This window comes from Pongo abelii, chromosome 22 (genome assembly GCF_028885655.2).
Source record: "Pongo abelii isolate AG06213 chromosome 22, NHGRI_mPonAbe1-v2.0_pri, whole genome shotgun sequence".
NCBI lineage: Eukaryota > Metazoa > Chordata > Mammalia > Primates > Hominidae > Pongo > Pongo abelii.
Genome location: NC_072007.2, coordinates 41,990,278 through 42,012,315, shown reverse-complemented (window position 1 = coordinate 42,012,315; position 22,038 = coordinate 41,990,278). Strand labels below are relative to the sequence as shown.

The 22,038-nt window shown below is 41.4% G+C and overlaps 1 protein-coding gene across 6 annotated transcripts in view; it reads left to right on the top strand.

Annotated features, from left to right (window-relative positions):
• Positions 1–4,356: 4,356 nt before the first annotated feature.
• The window catches only part of SCAF4 (SR-related CTD associated factor 4), a 61,986-nt gene continuing 44,304 nt past the window's right edge, over positions 4,357–22,038 (top strand). For 2 of the 6 annotated variants that reach the window (XM_063720871.1, XM_063720869.1), the window contains exon 1: positions 4,373–4,836. In XM_063720871.1, the coding sequence (XP_063576941.1) occupies positions 4,807–4,836 (30 nt within the window). In that variant the 5' untranslated portion in view covers positions 4,373–4,806. Of the gene's footprint in view, positions 4,837–19,015; positions 20,940–22,038 lie in introns of those variants that run through there. The other 4 variants (XM_002830628.6, XM_002830630.6, XM_063720870.1 and 1 more) reach the window with 4 other exon arrangements.

Below are 22,038 nucleotides of genomic sequence, written 5' to 3'. Positions count from 1 at the left end.
GGCTGCAGTGAGCCATGATCACACCAGTGCATTCCAGCCTGGGCGACAGAGCAAGACCCTGTCTCAAAAACAAATAAACAAAAAACAGAAAGAACCCATATTCTCTTAAATTCTTATCTATAAATGTTTTATTGGACTCTTCAGGCGTGAGATGCTTTCTCTCCATATTCTCTATACCTGTGGATTGTGGCCGGCACTCCTTTCAAGAAAATGAGCTGGCTTTTGAAGAACACAGAATTAACCAGAATATTGCTTCCTGAATGTCATCTTTTCCTTCCTCCGCAAACAGATTTCATCTACTCTTTTTAAAAACATAAGTTTGTTTAGAATGGCTTTTCAGAACTATTTTCACACCCACATTATGAACAAACGAATCTGTTTCAATCAATGTTCTTTGAAAGAAGGCAAGTTTGCAGATGTATTAAATGTCTTGCTGATTTTTATCTGTCACGTTTATTTCTGAACCTCTGGCCATCTTTTCAATAGGCTACATTCCTACTGCTTCAAAGTCTGCTCACAAAGGACAACCCTCATGAGTTTTTGTCATTTACCCAAAATTTCCTATTGGAAGGTTCGACTCGTCCGCCTGGAGAGATGAAGATGGAAGTCCAGCAGTAGCTGTGCAAATGGCCAGCAGATGTTCCAGAACAGATACAGGTGCTGCTGTCTTCGGAACAGGAAAATGCTAGAAAATGCTGCCAAGGCACCCAAAGTCTAGCTGATACCAACTACTTGCTAAAAGACCTCTCAAACACTGTCAGCATAAAAACCAAATAATCCTATCCAGGAAAGAACCTCCAAAATCCGTTAATTACCTCAAGCACATGGATCTTAGAAGCCAAATCTTGTTTCTTGTGCATTCAAATCTCAGTAGGATGGTACACAGAAAATACCCCCTTTGGACTACCACTCCCTCATTCAACAACCATTATAGGCCCCAATAGCTGTAAAGCACCGAGTCCCAAGACAACCTGTTCAAAGCTCAACTCACTACTCTCCTCCCGAGTCCCCCTTTCCAACTAGCTTAAGACTTCATCCTTCCTTAGCCAAATCTATTTCCCTGACTCACAAGAGGAAAGCAGACTGTATGAATTGGGGAAGGGGGATCCCATTTGGCTTTGTGGACCCATTTTTAAGTTCTGCCATTCTTCACAGAAACAGGTAGAGATACGGCGGGGGCGCATCGTGTCAGAATAATGCAGACTTTTTTTTTTTTTTTTTTTAGATAACAGCAATACAAGGTAAGAGGTGCTATAGTGGAGTCATAGAAGCATATGGTGGAAGATGCCGAGACTGGCTGAAAGAAGAGTGGGGAAGCTTTTCCGCACAGTGCCTGGCACAAAGTACATGCTCAATATATGATTAATGAATGAAAAGGCAGTGACATCTCAATATCAACTAGATGTTAAATGGGCCTGCCTATATAGAGGAGCAGAGAGGGGTTTTTCTATGAGAGCAAAGGCCCAGCCATGTCAATTCCCAGATGTGTCCAGGGAATGACAAAACCTGGGTTGTGCCCTGGCAATAGGCTGGAAACATGGTGTGGGGATCTTGGACAGAATTTGGTAGACAGTAGATCTCCAGAAATGCCAAATGCCAAAGGGTAGGAAACAGAAATCTACTCACATCTGTACTTTTTTTTTTTTTTTGAGATGGAGTCTTGCTCTCTTGCCCAGCCTAGAGTGCAGTGGCATGATGTCGGCTCACTGCAAACTCTGCCTCCCGGGTTCAAGCGATTCTCCTGCCTCAGCCTCCAGAGTAGCTGGGATTACAGGCATGTGCCACCACACCTGGCTAATTTTTTATATTTTTGGTAGAGACCAGGTTTCACCATTTTGGTGAGGCTGGTCTCGAACTCCTGACCTCAAGTGATCTGCCTGCCTCAGCCTCCAAAAATTCTGGGATTACAGGCGTGAGCCACCGCGCGAGCCTCATGTCTGTACTTTCTAATGCAGTGTTAGTGGTCTTGCAGATGACAGCTGTTAACAGAAGCAAGATGGATTTGGAAAATATAATGGTAGTTCAGGTGGAAGATTAAAAAGCAGTGATAGGAAGTGGTAATGAAGTAGAAGATGAATGGACCCGAAAATAAAATTTAAAAACTACTTTCTTTGTTCCTTTAACAAGTAATTAAAAGTACATTACTCTCTGGGGGAGGGATAGCATTTGGAGATATACCTAATGCTAAATGACGAGTTAATGGGTACAGCACACCAACATGGCACATGTATACATTGTAACAAACCTGCACATTGTGCACATGTACCCTAAAACTTAAAGTATAATAATAAAATAAAATTAAACAAAAAATAAAAAAAAGAGTACATTATTCTCATCTCAAAACAAAACAACACACAAGCAAACACTCTCACTTCCTCCTGCAGGTTTTTTCTGTTGTCTTCACAACTTGCCTTCACAGCCGAGTTTCTATAAACTTTCTCCTGCCTGCCTTCCCCTCTTTGATACACATCAGTCTAGCTTTTGCCCTCACCACGCCGGCCTACACGCAGGACAAGCTCCCTGCATGTAGCACCCGTCAGGCACTTTCCAATTCTTATCTTGCTGGACTTTTATTCCCAGCACCAGACAGAGCTGATCACTTCAGAGCTCTTTCTTCACCTCTTCTTACCTCCAACTTATCCCTTACATACCTGTGTTCCTAGGCGTTTTCTCCCCTATTTCAGCTCCTTCCACCACTAGCTGTGCACTAATGACTCCCAGATTTCTATCATCTCAGCCATCGCTCCTGACTCTGCAAGTGTTTACCCAACTGCCTCCTAGACATCCTCACTTATTTGTCCCAGGGGCAGCTCAAACTCCACAGGCCCCAAACGGAAATGATCCAGCTGTGTGACCTTGGGCACATCAGTTAACTCACTCCCTGAATTATAAAATGAGGGCATTACTAATGGACACCTCACCCAGAAGCCTGTTACGGAGAGTACAGAATAGCATGTCAGCAGACACTGGCACATGGTAAGCGACAAGTGTTAACCATCATTCTGTCTTCCCTCAAACCCACGACTTCTTCCCCATAAATCCCCTACGTTGACTCATAAACCCACCACCCATGTCATTCATCAAGTCAGGCTCTGGGCATCCTCCTTGACACCCCCTTTATTAACCTCACAGTTATTCTGCCTCAGCCCTTCCACTCCACTTCCTAAACATCTGTTCTTCCTTCTCCATCGCCACCACCTTCAGCCCTCATTTTCCCAGGGGGCTGGGGTCATTCTTTCCCTGTCCCCTCTTACTACTTTGCACCTTCCTTCTGAGAGAACACTGCATCCATCACTCCACCTTCCCCTTCCAAGGGCTCCCCTCTGCCTTAGGGGGGCAAAATCCAAACTCTGGAAGAGCAAAGCCTCTTTATGGTCTCACTCTCCTCTCTCAGTCCACCTTGCTCCTAAGCTCCAGCTGGTCCTCCTTCGGGGGAGGTGATGGTGGCAGTCCTCATCAGGCTCTGTAGGCCTCTCCTCCCTCCAGATGTAGCTCAGGTGCCACTTCCTCTAGGAAGCTTTCCTGGACTTCCTGTCGGAGGCGCATCTTTCTTGTTTCCCAGGGCCTCTGCCCTAACACTAAGCATGCTTTGATAAGTATCTGCTCAGTTGCCTGTCCTCTTCACTAAACTGTGGTGTTTTCAGCCAAAACAATTATCTTTTATTTCCATGTCCCCAACACCAGGCAGACAGTAGGTACTCAAGGAAAGTGATCAGCATAAAGAGTTTTGGCCAAAAATGAAACAACTTGGTTTGAGGAATCAGCGTGAAAGTTAGTGAATCCACTCCTCTCGTGGCACAAGGCTGCACAGGGGTTCCTTAAGGCCTGCGTGGATATCCAGTGCCTGAACGTCTTTCTCGGTGTTTTAGCTCGCGCAGAATTAACCTGCACAACTACAGCAGACACACAGCTGCACTGGCATTGACAGTAGCATTTTTTTCTTTTCCCCAGCAGAGCGCACGAGGGCCTGCAAAGGCACGCCCAGAGAGCCGAGGTTAAATCCTGCGCCCTTTGTTCGCGGCAGCCGAGAGCCAGCGGCTCTGCCCGCCGCCCCCGCCGGGTGCAGGGCCGGTTAAGGCCGAGCGTTTCGCAGAGACGCACCCCGGGAGCACCGCGTCGAGCAGAGCGCGCGTGCGCCAGGGCTTGCTCTGGGTCACCCTCGCAGCCCTGGGATCCCGCGCTCTGCAAGGCCGTCTCCCCGGCCCGCGGCCGCCGCCGGCGGGAAAGCGCCCAGCGTCCCGGCGTCACGCGCCAGCAGCCCGGCACGCGGGGCGGTGCAGGGCGGCGCAGGGCGGGACGAGGAGGGGAGGGGGCGGGGCCAGCGCGACGGGGCGGGGCGAACGCCGGGCACAGGAAGCGCCGGGAGGCCTGAGCCATCCCAGGGTGCCCCGCGCGGCGTGGACTCGGGCCGCTGCCGCCATCCCGCTGGAGAGAGGGAGAGAGAGGCCCGCCCGCTCGCCGGCCGGGCCAGTGTGAGCCAGTGCGTGAGGGCGCGGGGGGCCGTGTCAGCGAGACGCAGAGCGCAGCCGCCACCACCAAACGGACATGTTGAAGACCAGCGCTGCCGCCGCCTCCTTTTCCTCATCCTGCGAACGGGACTGAGAAGGGGCCCGCCACCTCTCCGCCTCTTCCTCGGCCGCCCGCCTCGCCGTTTCGGCCGCAGCCTCTTCCTGCCCGGGCCTCGGGCTCCGCCGCTCGTCGCCTCCCCCCGGCCACCAGGCCCGGCTGGTTTCCCGGCCCTGCTCCGCCGCGGCGCGAGGTCTATGTGACCGGCGGGCCCGGAGCAGCCGCCGCCGCAGCGCGAACATGGACGCCGTCAACGCCTTCAACCAGGAGGTAAGGGGTGTTCGGGGCAGGGGGGTGCCGGGCCTGCTGCGGGAGCCGGGGCTCGTTTCTCCCGCCGCCGGAGGTTTAAAGCTTTGGTCCGGGTGGGGACGCTTCCTGCCCCGGTTCCGGGGCGGCGGGGCCTGCGCGGAGCGGTGCCTGTGGCCCGGGAGAGGTCGCGGCGACCACGGGAACTGACCCCGCACCCCTCCCCCCACTGCCCACCCCCGGACGGCGACCTCGGGCTTCCCCCTTCGTCCCCTTGCGGCCTCCCCCAGCCCAAGTCTGTGCCCGTTCCTCTAACTTGGCCCTTTTTCGGGTCTGGGCGCCCTCGCTCTCTGCTCCGCGAGCCCCGTTGTCGGGTTCGCAGTGCCAGGAGCCCGCAAAGGGCTAAGAAAGAAGCGCGGGCGGGCGTGTGGGGTTGGGGGCGGGGGAACGGGAGCATCTGCCGGTCGTGGGGCTGGCGGAGAGGTGGCTTCAGCTCTCCTGTTGCTCAGGCCGCGGCGCGTCGACGGCTGGACTCTGATCCCGGGTTTGGGAGGAGTTGCAGAGGGTGTTCATCCCCCTTCTCCGGGATTCACGCACTTGGGAAATAGGGCTAATAAACGGAGAGGGGGTGGCTCGTTATAATTTAAAGTCGTGAACATAACTCTTTTATAGGCTGTATGGCCCCAACGTGACGCCTGAAAAGTTGAATGGGAGAGAAGAGTATTCGCTCCGCCTTAGTCCGCTAGAAAGCTGGCGTTGTCCTCCAGTTCCCTACCCTCGCACCCCCTCCCGAGGTAGTTAATCCTCGGCTCCTTCTACGAGGACATTTACATGTGAAAACCTCTCCAAACTGGGAACAAAGCTGCCTGCGGCCTTAAAGTTCTCTAGTTGTTTCTCTGATCATTCCAGGTGTTGCTTTTGGAGTGTAGAGTCCATACATCCTATTTGTCAGAATCGGTTTGGGAGGAGGAGACTTGACCATTGATGATTTAAAATGCAGTTACAGAATGGGAACTATTGTCATGGGTTGAGTTGTATTGTCTTCCCTTTCCAAATACCAAAGATAAAGCAACATTGAAAAATCAAATGTAGTAGTTCGAGATGTGTGGATGTGGCGTTAAAAACGTGCTGCATCTCACAGATTTTGTAGGTTTACTTGTAACAATTATGGTGCAATAACTTTCCTTTAGATTTTCAGTGCCGTAATATATGGGGCTTTCCAATTACACTGCAGTTGAGACCATTTATTGCCATATAAATTATCCTAAAAATGATTTTCTTCAATTGATGGGTACATAAAATGCCCTAACTGCAGAAGTTGCAACTGATATTGGACAGTGTCTTGTAAAAGTTCAGTAGCGATGATTTTCAAAACAATAAAAATAATACGTCCTAGTTTTTGAGCGCCAGAGAATTTGTGATAATGCTCCAAATATTTCAGGGTTGGAAGTTGATTGTTTTCTGAAGGTAGAAGTCACTGGCATGTTGGCTCCTGGCTCCATGAGGGCAGGAAGTTTCAGTTCTTTTCCCCCCTTCTCTACTAATCAAAACAGGTGCCTTGCAAATAATTGTTGAATGAGAATTTAAACAAATGGCACAACAATAGTTAAAATATTTCAAGTACATTTTTCTCCCAACAGTGGACGTGTATTTTAAAAATTTATTTCAGAATCGGAAGAATGAATGTTTTTGATGAAAGAAGAGGATTTTTAGTTTATTCTTAAGATCAGAAGTATTCTGATTCAGGCATTATGGAAGTTGACATCAAGCACATTGTTAAGCAAAGTATTTTCTATTAATCCTGAAAAGGCACAATCAGTAATTTTTACTTTGAAAAACCAAAGTTAGGAATGGTATTGATTCCTTGAAAAAGGGAAGTGATATTTGACTTTTTAAATGTGCAAAATGAGCATTTTCTTATCATTGTTCATTTTCCAGTTCATTTCGGTTCTATTCCTAGTCTTTATGAACTGCAAAGAATGCCAGCTCTCTTCTGCTAAATTAAAACTCTTCTAGAGAAATTAATCTGACTTTAAAATTCATCTTACTGTGCCTACTTGATTTGTAGTGCTTCTCAACTATTTCTCCCCATTCATGAAATGTTGTTGATTCGTTCCCCATATAATCTTGAATCTCTGAGATCTCATCTTCACTTAAACTTCTGAGTGCCTGCTCACCTGCACAGCCATGTCCTGAATACTGTAGGGCTACCAAGGATTTCAGTCACCTAAAAGTCTAATCCAATGGAGGACATAAGACTTAGACAAATAACTTTAATAGGAGGTAGAACAGCTTCCTTTGGGATCCTTCCATTGCAGTGTGGCATAGCCATTGGAGATAAGTGAAGGCTTGGGAAGAGGAGCAGGTATCAGTTTTAGGATTTCAGAAGATGTAGGAAGCAGTGATCGAAGGGCAGTAATGCTGAAAAGTGAGTATTTTGATTCTGAAGGCTACTGGAAAGTAAGGATGGTAAAGTAGTTTGGGCCTGACAAGTTTCATGTTTGCCTAATGTGTTTGAATTTCAGTTTTAGGCTGTGGGTAAACATTGAAGGTTTTAAGCAGTGGGATAATGTAATCAAAAGTGTTTCGTTCGTAGTGGTATGTGTTGTAGGAGGCAGAGACTTGGTAGGAAAGATAAGTAAAACCTGAACTTGGCAAGTGTATAGTGGGAATGGAGAATAGGGAAAGGATGTGGGCCAAAGGAATCCATGGACCTTGGCATCTGATAGGTTTATAAGCACCTTTTGTCCCCACATCCTAAGGGCTGAGAGAATGGTGCTACCCTTAACACAAGTCATCAAAAGCCTACTTAATAGAGAATAAAATGTGTTTGATTTTTGAACAGGTTGAGTTAATTGTGGAACAATCATGTGGAAATTTTTGGCAAGCAGTTGGGCTTATAGGACTTAAACTTGGAAGCAACTAAGAGATAAAGGGAGACATCCAGGAGTTCAGATGGGAAAGATGGGGGAAAATTGAAAGGGGGAGAAAAAGGAATTAATATAAGACCAATGGCATGTCAGGCATTAGATATGTACACATATCTAATATGTATTCCCACAACCCTGCATAGATGTCCAATTACAGGTGAGGAAACTGATTTTCCAAGAAATTGTAATAAATAATAACTCCCCCAAGGGCATATTGCTAGTTAATGGCAAAACTAGGATTTGAATTGAGATCTCTCCAATTTAATTGCTGTCTGAAGATAATATTTTGTATAGTATGAAGGGACTTGGCCACTGAAATGTTTGAGGATAACAGGATTTGAAGTTTAGGGTTGAATGGTGATGGGAGATAAGGAAATAAGAGGTAGCTATTGTAAAGTAGTCTTTAGAGGTTTGGTTTTGAGGGATTAGAGGGAAATGTTGCTTAAGGATGAGGGAAGGAAGGGCAGTTAACAATGTACTAGGCACTGGTGATAGGCAGTATGTTTGTTTGTATTATGTGTGTGTGTGTGTGTATATATATATATATGGCTTTAGCTTTAGTTAGTAGTGTTGAATCCCTAGTCTTTTAGATGGGAGTAGAAGCTTTAGCATTCTCAAGGAAGGGGGTGTGGAATAGCATAGTTTACCAGCAAGAGGGGATGGCTAACTTGAAGCAAAATTATGGATAAGAGAAATGGGACAAATCAGAAGCAGAAGTAAAAGACGTCCATCTCTGATACAGAAGGAAAGGAAGATAAGAAAGATGAGGTTATTAAAGATACCCATTTAACAGAATATTTGGAGAATTTTTATGGCAAGACATGTATTAAGTGTTGTGAAAGATGAAAAGGGGAGTAAAAAAGAATCAGTTATCAATTATGGCTAATACTTAATGGTGTCTGTTGTATAGTTTATATACTTCTGAATGTGAAGAATTTGCTAAAGTTTGTGGAATAAAATAAAGAGTATGGATTTTTTTTGTTGTTGTTGTTTAAGATGGAGACTCACTCTGTCACCAGGCTGGAGTGCAGTGGTGCAGTCTCAGCTCACTGCAGCCTCTGCCTCCTGGGTTCAAGCGATTCTCCTGTCTCTCCTCCCGAGTAGCTGGGACTACAGGAGCACACCACCACGCCCAGCTAATTTTTGTATTTTTAGTAGAGATGGGGTTTCACCATGTTGGCCAGGATGGACTTGATCTCTTGACCTCGTGGTCCACCCTCCTGGCCTCCCAAAGTGCTGGGATTACACACGTGAGCCACTGCGCCCAGCCAGATTGTGTTTTTTTACCCATTGATTGTATTTTTAGTCTTTAACCCATCTTGCCTAAATCCTGAAGAATTGTATCTTGCCCCTCCCACTTTTTTTGCATTATCTGCAGTTTTAAGACATTTAAAGTACAGAAATAGTCCAGGCACGGTGGCTTACGCCTGTGATTCTAGTACTTTGGGAGGCCAAGGCGGGTGAATCATGAGGTCAGGAGTTACAGACCAGCCTGGCTAACATGGTGAAACCCTGTCTCTACTAAAAATACAAAAATTAGCTGGGCCTGGTGGTAGGCGCCTGTAACCTGTAATCCCAGCTACTTGGGAGGCTGAAGTAGGAGAATTGTTTGAACCCTGGAGGCAGAGGTTGCAGTGAACCGAGATTGGGCCACGGCACTCCAGCTCGGGCAACAGTGCGAGAGTCCATCTTAAAAAAAAAAAGAAAAATACAAAAATAGTGCAGAGAAAATAAAACAGTTAAGAATATACAGTTGTTACTATTTTGTGTTTTTAATTTAAAAATAAAATATAAAGTCTTCCTTTCATCCTCACTCCAACCCCAACCCTCCTCCCACTTGCAGGAGAGACAATCAAATAATTTAGTATTAATCTTTGTGGTCCATAAACAATATATAATATTCTCTGATACTGGAGTGTAGTGGCGCCAGCACGGCTTACTGCAGCTTTGACCTGCTTTTTTTTTGTTTGCTCAAATATTAATACTGTCTATTAAGTTTAGTTAATATTTTGCTGACAGGCTGCAATGAACTTTTCAAACATGTCTCCTGGTGCACACGTGTAGGAATTTCTGTAGGACAGCTGTTCTCAAACTTTTTGGTTTTAGACCCATTTATTTGTTTTTTGAGACAGGGTCTGGCTCTGTGGCCCAGATTAAAGGGCAGTGGCACGAACTCCACCCATTGCAACCTCCGCCTCCTGGGCTCAAGCCATCCTCCTGTCTCAGCCACCCAAGTAGCTGGGGCTACAAACCTCTGCCACGATGCCTGGCTAATTTTTCAGTTTTTTTCTGTAGACACGGGGTTTGGCTCTGTTGCCCAAGCTGGTCTCAAGCCTCTGAGCTCAAGTGATTAGCCCACCTTAGCCCCCTGAAAGTGCTGGGATTGCAGGTGTGAGCCACCATGCCTGGCTAGATCCTTTTAAATTCTTAAAAGTTAAGGGCCACCGCCGGGCGTGGTGGCTCACACCTGTAATCCCAGCACTTGCGGGTGGATGACAAAGTCAGGAGATCGAGACCATTCTGGCTAACACGGTGAAACCCCGCCTCTACTAAAAATACAAAAAATTAGCTGGGCGTGGTAGTGGGCGCCTGTAATCCCAGCTACTTGGGAGGCTGAGGCAGGAGAATGGCGTGAACCCAGGAGGCGGAGCTTGCAGTGAGCCGAGATTGCGCCACTGCACTCCAGCCTGGGCGACAGAGAGACTCTGCCTCAAAAAAAAAAAAAAAAGTTAAGAGCCACAGAGAGCTGTTGTATCTATCTATTGGTTATTATATTTATTGATATTTACCATATTAGAAATTTAAACTGAGAAATGCAAGTGTTTATTAATTTACTAAAAATAATAAACTTATTACAATATGTAATATAAATAACATTTTTAATGAAAAGTAACGTTTCTAAAACAAAATTAGTAAGAGTGACATCATTTTGCATTTTTGCACATCTCATTTAAACTTTGGTTTAATAAAACCTGGATCCTCATTCCACTTTTTCATTCAGTCTGTTTCAATAACACACTTCAGGTAGCCTCTGGAATATACTGCTACATACTTCTGAGAAAACGAACAAAAAGGCAAGAAATATCTTAGTATTCATATGAAAACAGTTCTGACTTCAAACCACTGAAAGGGACTGAAAGACCTCTCAAAGGTCCTTGGATTACTTTTTGAGAACTGCAGTGTTGAGGTGGTATGCATATAATGCTACTTTGCAGTACAGAAAAAAAAATGCGAGTACTTGTATATTCATGGTTATCTTTAAAATTGGACATAAATTAAGCTTTATGAATACTTAATGTACGACTTGACATTGGTACACTTATCCAGTTGGGCTGTCAATCATGTTATTCTGAAGAAAGAGTTGAGTTCTACATCTTAGTGGGGAGCTTGCTACTCCTTCCTCTTCTCACTGTAAATTGTTCTGTATGACTATTGTTGATTACTAGGGATGATTGTCTTCTAGAATTTAGTTCATCTGATGGGGATGCCTGATTAAGCATTTTTTTAACCTGTGGTGTTAATGTTTGGGGTTTGATCATTTCTGAGACGTTTATCTAAAGACATATAGACAGAGGGTTCAAAGTTCTTTACTGTATGGAAAAGATGTAGAGGACCAGGTTGATTATTGGCAGTGAAATTGGAGATTTCCCTTGCAAAAGTTGACCATGTTGTGCTGTTATCCCAGGAGTTTTTGAATGTTGAAAGTTGGTTATACATAGTTTTCTTTCTCTACTTTCTTGACCCAGGGAATTCTTAGTTTCTGACAAGGGTATTGGTCTGGCTTTATAGTGATTGCAATAAAGTGAGTCTTCAGAGCTTTCTGTAGCAGGGTTTATCACTGATGTTCTTGTTGTAAGTATTTCCCTCCTTAGTCTATCATTTTGTCTAGTATTTTGTTTCAGAAAAAATTACATGAACACGTAAGGAATTGATTCAGAGAACAATTAGAATAATGGAAAAGTTGGTTTCCAAACCTTGTGAAACAGAATTCAGGTTAAAACTGTACCTACTAGAGAGATGACACGGTAGTGTTTTTTTGTTTTGTTTTGTTTTCTTTACCACATACGAAGCCACTATAAAAATTGTAGGTTGTTCTGTGTCATGGGGCACGAACAAATATAATTTACTTCAGAATTCGAAGTAACTTTTTTGTACATATCTGTGCACATTCAAATCTCATTTGAAATACACCTTGATAACATAGTAGGGAAAAAAATTACGTAAGTAATGAACCTTTAGTGTTATTCGTAATATTTGTTGAGACAATATGCCAAATTCTTTTTTAGCACACTTTAGAGCAACAGCATACAACTTTCATGATAAGCTGAAAACTACACTGTGTTGTCAGGTATATAGCAGAATAAGCAGCTTACCTATTAACAGTTCAAAATTTTGGTAACATTGGTATATTAATTAGTATTATGTTTCTGTCAAACCACAGAAAATATAGAGGTAGGTAGTAGTTAAATTTGCGTTAGAATAGGCCTTACCAGGATCTGTTGAGAGCTTAGAGTAGGAGAGACATGTCTACATTTCTGTGGTAGTATTAAGTGTAATTAATACTGTGCTGCTGTGATTTTGAAAACGACAAGAGATTTTACAAACAATATTATAATTTATTATACCCTGATCACCTTCATTCTGTTGAGTGTTTGCATGGTTTATTGATTACTTTCATTGCTGAGTAGTTTGAGCTTTTGATTGGTGCTTTTTAAGTCATGGATAAGTAAGCACACAGAAACCTGCTATTCCAGTCAAGTGCACTGCACCAGATTAGTAGTAAATTCAGGAAGAAAACCAGTGTCACTCAGCAGTGCAGTTAAGAATTAGAAGCCCGGGTTTTTACTAGGGGGTAGAGGAGAACAGCAGGGCTCAGTGAAAGGTGGATGGCCATCCAAATACCTCTTGAAAGTTATAATTTATGTTTGGGTAATTGATGATTCTTGGTATAAATCCATGTGGGTCAGTAATTCCAGTTGGAAGAGACCAGAGAGCAGTGGTATAGCTAGCATATTTGACATCCAGAGCAGATTTTTTTTAAAACACCCTTTTTGTATAGCAAAATTATTTTCAGAAATAATCATGAAATGAATAATGGAAATGGCCAGAAAGGAAACTTGAACTGTATGTGCGTGCACACACACACACACACCCCCACCACACACACACACTACATATAAATCATACCAGACTTTTAAATTGCATTAATATATGTTTTTTGAAATAGTGGAAAAACTTATCTGCATACTGATATGTCACAATGAATACGAATGTTACGGGTTTTTTGTTTTTTTTGTTGGTTTTTTTGGTTTTGTTTTGTTTTGTTTTGTTTTTGAGACGGAGTGTTGCTCTGTCACCCAGGCTGGAGTGCAGTGGCGTGATCTCAGCACATAGCGACCTCCGTTTCCTGGGTTCAAGCAATTCTCCTGCCTCAGCCCTGCCTAGTAGTTGAGATTACAGGCGCAAGCCACCGGGCCCGGCCAGTTTTTGTATTTTTAGTAGGGACGGCGTTTCACCATGTTGGCCAGGCTGGCTACTTTCTTTAAAAGTCTTAGGCAGGTTTGTCAATGACTATTAAAATTGATCTTCACATATTTGTGTTCAGTAGACAGTTACAACCACATTTATTCATCTGTTTTCACCCACAGTTAAGAGCACTTTTAATTAATTTTAATTACAAAATGTTGTACATACAGCAACACATACACAAATAGGAAGTTTTAAACATAATACTGTGGCAGCGATTTATAAGCACACTTCACAGTAAATTCTAGAAATCACAATACTATCCATGTATTTTTTTCAGCATTGAGTGTAATGACTTTTTTTTAGATGGAGTCTTGCTCTGTCACCCAGGCTGGCGTACAGTGGCGCAATCGCAGCTCACTGCAACCTCCGCCTCCTGGGTTCAAGCGGTTTCCTTGCCTCAGCCTCCTGACTAGCTGGGATTACAAGCACGTGCCACCACACTTGGCTAATTTTTGTATTTTTAGTAGAGACGGGGTTTCTCAATGTTGGCCAGGCTGGTCTTGAACTCGGACCTCGTGATCCACCTGCCTCAGCCTCCCAAAGTGCTGGGATTACAGGCGTGAGCCACCACACCCGACCTTGAGTGTAATGACTTTGAGATGCCTCAGTCAAAATTTTACTGAAATGGTTATCACCTAAAAATTCAATGTAAATGTCTATTATATTTGATAACCACTTTTGATATTCACGTACAAGGAAGTACAGCTTCCTTGTACTTTGTTGCTTAGTGATGGCATCTCTAATTTTTGTTCACGGGTCTTCACTTTTAAAGTTTTATTATATTTATCTCTATATTTGTTTGAGGCTGATTCTGGTTGTTTATAAATATTTATGCCAGAAAAAATTTATCTCAGAGAAAAATTGACACAGCTATAGTTTTGAATATACTATTTAAACACAGGAATGTATATAGGTACAATAGGATTGGAGTCATGCTAAGCCTGAGGAGAGCCGAAGCTATCCTAAACCTTTTTGTACTTACTCTCCCAATGAACAGGTATATCAAATCTGCATGTGTTGGGAACTGACTATGTAACTGGGGGATTTCCTAATAAACTTCCAATTAAGATGGATTGTTTATTAAAGGGTATGTAATAAAAATGTGCAGATTTGACATTTGTGTGTTGTTAAAACTCAGCAGTAACCACAGCAACCCCTTAAAACTTAGAGTATTGCCAAAATATTTTGGGGGCGATATATTTTATCCCTGGTGTTATTTAGAATTGCCTGTGCTCAGGCCAGGCGTGGTGGCTTATGCCTGTAATCCCAGCACTTTGGGAGGTCAAAGTGGGTGGATCACCTGAGGTCAGGAGTTTGAGACCAGCCTGGCCAACATTGAGAAACCCTGTCTGTACTAAAAAGACAAAATTAGCTGGGTGTGGTGGCTCATGCCTGTAATCCCAGCTACTCAGGAGGCAGGAGAATCACTTGAACCTGGGAAGTGGAGGTTGCAGGGAGCCGAGATCGTGCCATTGCACTCCAGCCTGGGCAACAGAGCGAGATTCCATCTGAAAAAAAAAAAAAAAAAGAATTGCTTGTGCTTGATGGTAATAAAAGAACAAAATCAAAGTCTTGCTGTTTTATTTAGTCTTGGTAGTTCACCCACTTACTGCCTGCACCTGGGTGGACTGCTCCCCTTGCCTCACTCTAGGTATGCAGTTGCATTAAAGAGCAATAGTTGACCAATCCGCTAGTCTGTAAAGTCTCCCTCTGCAATATGCCCAGTATATCTTAATGCATTCTATCATGAGTGTTCCTCTATATTTCCTCCTTTTGACTTTCAGTTAAAGTAGAATTATAATACCCTGCTTAAAGGAAACCTGTAATACCGAAAATTACTGTGATATCTGTTTTAAAACCTTTAAGAAATATATAATAGTCTTTAAACTTCAATGGCCATACGTGACTTAGTTTACCTTAATTAAAAGATGCTGAATGTTAAATCACTTTAGATAGGGCAGCCAAGTTTGGGGATCAGTTGAAATAAGTCCAAATCTTTATGAAGGTCTTTTACCACTATCTATTTTAACAAATATAGGGATATATTTTATAAAGCAAACCCGTAGAGACAGAAAGTAGATTATTGGCTGGCAGAGAGCAAAAGGAGGAATGGAGAGTGACTGGTAATGGGGATGGGATTTGTTTTGGGGGTGATGAAAATACTCTATAAAAGTGTTGATGGGTGCACAACTCTTGAATATATCAAAAACCACTGAATTGTCCATTTTAAATGGATGGATTTTTATGGTATGTGATTTATATCACAAAGCTGTTGTAAAATACACAGAAATGTCAGGTTATATCATAACCATTTTGTTGTTTACTTGCCTTATCTGATTTTCTATCAAGATGAAAACAATATCTAGTAGCCTCTACATGGCTCTGTAAATTATTTTGTTGATCCCGAATCCTAAGTTTGTTCAAAGCATAGGTTTAGTTTTGACATACTATTTTAAGGAGTAATCCAGTGGGAACAGTTTAAGGGAAGGACAAGAAAAGAATCCTGCATTTGCCCATTAAATAACCAGGTGCTGGCTAATGAGTTAGGTGTTGTGTGCATGTCTTTGCAGTCTTTCCATTTTAAAGGTAAGGAAACTGGAGAAGTTTGGTGAATGGTCTGAGGTCACACAGTGTAAAAGTAACAGTTCTGAGCTTTGACACAGTCCTTTTAAGAGCCCATCTGAGTCTAGTCCACAGCCCCACATGGCCGCTGTGAAGTTTTTGAGCAGTGAATCCTTATCTAATGGACCATTTATGTGGGGAGAAGACTCAGTGAACAGCCTTTATACATCTGAAGCATGGTAGCAAGTGATAACTATCAAAATAATGTATACTTTTGGAAGGACTTGTCACAGTTTAAGAATAACAAGGTTTGGTTAAGTTTTTGAGCCATCCACAGTAATGCAGTAAATGTAATCAGCGTTTAAAACTGAAGATGTCTATTCTTTTTACCAGTTTATACTCAATTAAAAATTTTAACTCATTAAGGATTTTATAAATGCTAACATTAAAATTGTTTTCTAATTAAATGATTTTATATCCTGGAATCAATTTTTATTTCTTGTATTGATGTCTAGGAAGAAGTGTTTAATTCACAAAAATGTTTAATAGCCAACTGTGAGGGGAGGGAGACCAGAAGTTCATTAGTGAGGCACAGTAAATGTGATGTTGAGATATGGCACCTGTACTGCTAAAGGAGAGCACCGGCATTGATAAAACATTTGGCATTTCCTAAAATCACCTCCTGGGCCTGTCTTTCAAGCAAGTGAAAAGGAAGAAGTTGTGGATTGATTTGGGAAGTACATTTGGAAAATGACCTAATGTGATAAGCTGGAACCAATAGGGTTAAAAACCCTGGTGAGGTATACAGCCTTGATTCAAAAAGTGGAAAGTTTGAGTGAAGGGTAGACCCTTGGAAATTGTAGGAGAGGTAGTGTAAAATGAAGAATACGTGGCCAGGCGCAGTGGCTCACGCCTGTAATCCCAGCACTTTGGGAGGCCAAGGCGGGCAGATCACCTGAGGTCAGGAGTTCGAGACCAGCCTGACCAACATGGAGAAACCCTGTCTCTACTAAAAATACAAAATTAGCCAGGCATGGTGGCACATGCCTGTAATCCCAGCTACTCGGGAGACTGAGGCAGGAGACTCACTTAGACCCAGGAGGCGGAGGTTGTGGTGAGCTGAGATCACGCCATTGCATTCCAGCCTGGGCAACAAGCGTGAAGCTCCATCTCAAAAAAAAAGAAGAATACATTAGGACATGCTTTATAGAGTAAGTTTTCAGAAATTAACTATTAATACTTAGAAAATTAGTTCTGCCCGGAGTAAATGATAATAGAATAAGGGCTCGATGATACAATTAAAGAGTGAAAAATAATGCAGATGAAGTTTAAACCATTGTCTATTATATTCTGTTTTCTTTTCTTTTTCTTTTTCTTTTTTTTTTTTTTTTGAGACAGAGTTTCGTTCTTGTTGCCCAGGCTGGAGTGCGATGGCGTAATCTTGGCTGACCACAATCTCCACCTCTAGGGTTCAAGTGATTCTCCTGGCTCAGCCTCCTGAGTAGCTGGGATTACAGGCATGTGCCACCACGCCCGGCTAATTTTGTATGTTTAGTAGAGACAGGGTTTCTCCAGGTTGATCAGGCTGGTCTCAAACTCCTGACCTCAGGTGATCTGCCTACCTCAGCCTCCCAAAGTGCTGGGATTACGGGCGTGAGCTGCCATGCCCAGCCTATATTCTGTTTTCTTAATGTTCTTACTGCACATAGAAATATAAGTAGTTAACCTAAAAATGATGTTATATTTATTATTAAATGTAATTTAGCAGTTCCATGTGTTTATTTGGTAAAACATTTCTTTAAATTCTGGAACTAGAAGAAAAGTCAACAAGATTGTGGGGGAGAATATGGTATAGTAAAGAAATTTAGGAAGAAGTAAGTATGAAAATTTTGAATTTGAATATTATGTGCGGTTTTGTTGCTTATGAAAGTACCTGGTTTGGAATCTCTTGAAATCTGAAGAGTAAATTTTGTACAGAAGTAGATGGAACTGTTCTGTAATGTTCACATTCAAACAAGACTCTGCTCAGTCGGAGCAGGAAAATGGTAGAGCATCTTTCCCCTATTTGTTTTTAAAAGCTTTTCGGGGTGGGATGAGGTGGCTCACGCCTGTAATCCCAGTACTTTAGGAGGCTGAGACTGGCAAATCCCTTGAGGCCAGGAGTTCGAAACCATCCTGGCTAACATGGCAAAATCCCATCTGTACCAAAAAGAAAAAGCTTTGTAAATTTTCTCTACCTTAGGAGTATTTCATATTGACAATGCCAGATTTATCTTGTTTTCATACCTTCCTCTAAGCAAGTGGAAAAGTGGTTAAATGTTTAGGTTTCAAAAGGTTTGAGTCTGTGACAAGCAAATGGAATATATGGGAGTAAGCTGTATATCAATAATCAAAGGAACACTTCCTTTAATGAAGAGATGTTGAAAAAAATATAGGCCTGGCGCAGTGGCTCATGCCTGTAATCCCAGCACTTTGGGATGCCAAGGTGGGCGGAGCAACTGAGGTCAGGAGTTCGAGACCAGCCTGACTAACATGGAGAAACCCCATCTCTACTAAAAATACAAAAAAATTAGCCGGGCGTGGTGGCACATGCCTGTAATCCCAGCTACTCAAGAGGCTGAGGCAGGAGAATCACTTGAACCTGGGAGGCGGAGGTTGTGGTGAGCCGAGATCGCGCCATTGCACTCCAGCCTGGGCAACGAGAGTGAGACTCCGTCTCAAAAAAAAAAAAAAAAAAAAAAAAAAACCTAAAAAAAAAAATATATATATATATATGTGTGTGGCAGCAATTTCCTAGATTTTTTTTTTTTGCACAGTGTGTGTTGTTCATTTTATCCACAGGGCTTCAGTTATTGTAAGGATTTGTGGAGGGAGGGGTGTTTTTAATTTAATTTTTTAATTTAAAAATTTACTAATTTTGAAAGGCTTTATTAAAGATTTGCAAGTTACTGATTTAAACATAGTAACTGAGCTTCAAAGACAAGATTTACTCTGTGGACAAGTTATGTGATAATGGTGATTCTATATAACCATATTTCTTTATCACTTAGTTATATTTATAATCAAAAGTTGAACAAAGATGTATCTCAAACAGATACAAATTAAAGTTCATTTTTAAACCCATGAATTTAATTTTTTTCATTTAAAAATTAATGCAAGTTAGATAAATTTGAATTAGAAAATAAAACAATCCCATCAAACACCATTAGCATTTTAGAGTATTTCCTTTGTCTTTTTTTCTCCTCCACTTGTGTTTGGAAATTTTTATGTAGTTACCAGATCTTTTTAATAGCATGAAATTCTCTGTCGTTTTCTCAATAGTCATTGTGGAAAATTTGAGAATATCTAGTAATTGCCTTAGATAAATTTCTAGAAGTAGAATTACTGGTTTAAAAGGTATGGACATTTTTTAGTTCTTATAGTTTTAAATTTCTCTTCGGAATTAAAACTCGTCCATTAGATCTCACCAGCCCAGTACTCCTTTTGCTTTATGCTAGTCCACATGCATGTCCGTTAGATAATGTAAGAATTTTATCTCCTTGTATTAATTTGTACTTTGATTATTGATTGGTATGGTTGAACACTTTTTCCAGTGTTTGTTAATTAAATATTGGGATTTTCTTTGTTAAATGAGTTGCTTCTGTACATTTTTCAGTTTCATTGTATCTCTTACTGTGTGTGTGTACCGTTGATTAACTCATACACAGTATTCTGTTTTCAGGTAGAGTGACATAGTGGTACTTGTTTAACATGTGATTGGCTTTCTTTCCTCGCCCCATTATATTACCTGATATTAAAAAAGTATTAACCTAGACACACATTTAGTAAATTATGTATTAAAAGCATAAGATGAAATACCAGGTAAGAAAAGGACTGTACATGATCCCTTACCTAGTTGTTCTAGCAGTAGTGTTTTATGGAGTTGTCTTCAGATTTAAATTAGATGGATAAAGCATCTTTACAGGAAAGATGATTTTAAAACTTTTTAAAAATCATCTTTTGTTAAGAAATTTAGCATGTGCTTTGTTATACAGTGTTTATATGTTGCTAATAAACATAAAAGTTGTGTTGGATTTAACTATTTGGTTTAAGACAGTGTCTTTGATATATTAAGTTGAGAATGAAAGAAGAGGAAAGACTGTAGAACTAAATGCTTTGATATTCTTATCTAACAGGAAGGAGATTTGAATACTAGCCTGTCATTGTGAGTATATATGTATTTCTTTTAGGAAACATTTCTATTTTTTCTTTAAATTCAACTTTACATAGTAATAGGAGCTTAAGGGAAAGTTGCTTTGTCATCTTGGAGGTCATACTACCAAAGGAAGGAATACTGGAAATAATCAGTGTAATCCGTTACAAAGTAAATTTAGGAAAATACATTTTTTAAAGTTTAGATTTCGAAAAGAAAGGGATAAATATCCCATTGAGAAAGATTCAGAAAGAAATATTGCTTGAGAGATTTAAGTTTTAAAAAGTTGACTTAGGTTAGTATATAGTCTTCTAATTCTTATTGCCTTGGCAACTTTATTTCAAAAAGTAGGAAAAAACATACTTTAGAAATTGTAGACTCTGGGCCAGTTTACTTTTGTCTGCCAGTTTTTATTAATTTTAGAAATTGCTAGTCACTAAGAGCCAGAACAACTTCACTAACAATTTATAACAGACTAAACTAAACATTTTTCATTTGTAAAGTATGTTATGTCTAGTGAAAACTATATACCAAATATTTCAGAAAGGTATTGGATATGATTGCATTATGAATGAATTAGAAAAATATGGGCAGGATGACAGTATTGCTAAGTGGATTTTAGCTGACTGGTTATAAATACCCAAGGAATATCAGTTAAGGTCATCTTTCAAATAGGTCCTATTTTAATTTTTAGAAAACATTGACTTGGAGGAAAGCATACCAAACGAGTTAATGAAATTTACAAGCTGATTGGAATAGCTGGAGCTACATCAAATAGCAGAAAATCACTTCTAGACTTGCTAAATAGGTTGAAAGGTCTGTTAGAAACCAACACAAAGTCAATGTGAAGATCTAGTTTTGATGAGAATGCTGGTGAAAGCAGCCTGAAGATTTCAGATGATTACAAATTGGAGGTAATGAATTAAGCCCTATTTTTTTAAGGTAATAAATAATGCCCCCTTCTCCAAAGATGTTCATAATCTAATTCCTAAAACCTGTAAATATATTACCTTGCAAGGCAAAAGAGACTGGAGATGTGAATAAGGTTAAGGATGTTGAGACGGGTTAATTATCCTGGATTATCTGGGTGGGCCCGATGTAATCATAAGGGTCCTAGAGAGGTAGGAGTCAAAGAAGGAAATAAAACAACAGAAGAGAGAGAAGGAGAAGATGCTGTACCACTGGCTTTGAAGATGGAAGAAGAGGCCGTGAGCCAAAAGAATGTAGGCACTCTGTAGAAACTAGTTTAGGCAAGAAATAGATTCTTCCCTAGAGCCTTTACAAGGAACATCGCCTTGCTGATGCTAGTGAGATTCTGACCTCAAAAGTGTAATTTGTGTTGCTTTACGCCAGTGAATTTGTGGTAATTTCTTACTACAGAAATAGGAAACTAATACAAAAGCCAATTCACAGTGCAGGACTACATCCGGACCCTGTCCATTTGAGGATACCATACTTAAAGGGAATTAACCAGGATCATCTAGAAACCTTATCATTTGGCTAATAGTTAAAGAACAGAGAGGAAATACTAGTTATGTTCACATTGTTTTGCTCCATTTACTGAGCACTTATGTGTTAGGTACTGGGCTAAGAGATTTACATACATTATCCTATTTAATCCTAACAATGTGGTGAAGTGAGCCTTAATCCCTGTTTTTCAGATTTTAAAAATCCTTGAAGTTTAGAAAGGTTGACTAAACTTGTTAAGGTTTATGCCATTGGTAAATAGCAGAGTACCCATGTTTCTTTGACTAATCCCTAAACATTGTGAATTCTGCAGGTATCACAGGCCAGATACCCTCGTTCTTCTTTATCTTCACTTGAAACTCTTTACTGGTATGAGGGATCAGGATGAATCGTTCTTAATTTTTAGAGGATTTTGTGTCTCAGGCTTCTATATGTCATGCAGCAGGGCAGTGGTCATATTTAGACGTTTTCGTAGTCATTCTGCTAGTGACAAAGCAAAGAGCCAAACTCGTATCTACTGCTGACAAGTAGCATTCTTTTCCACTA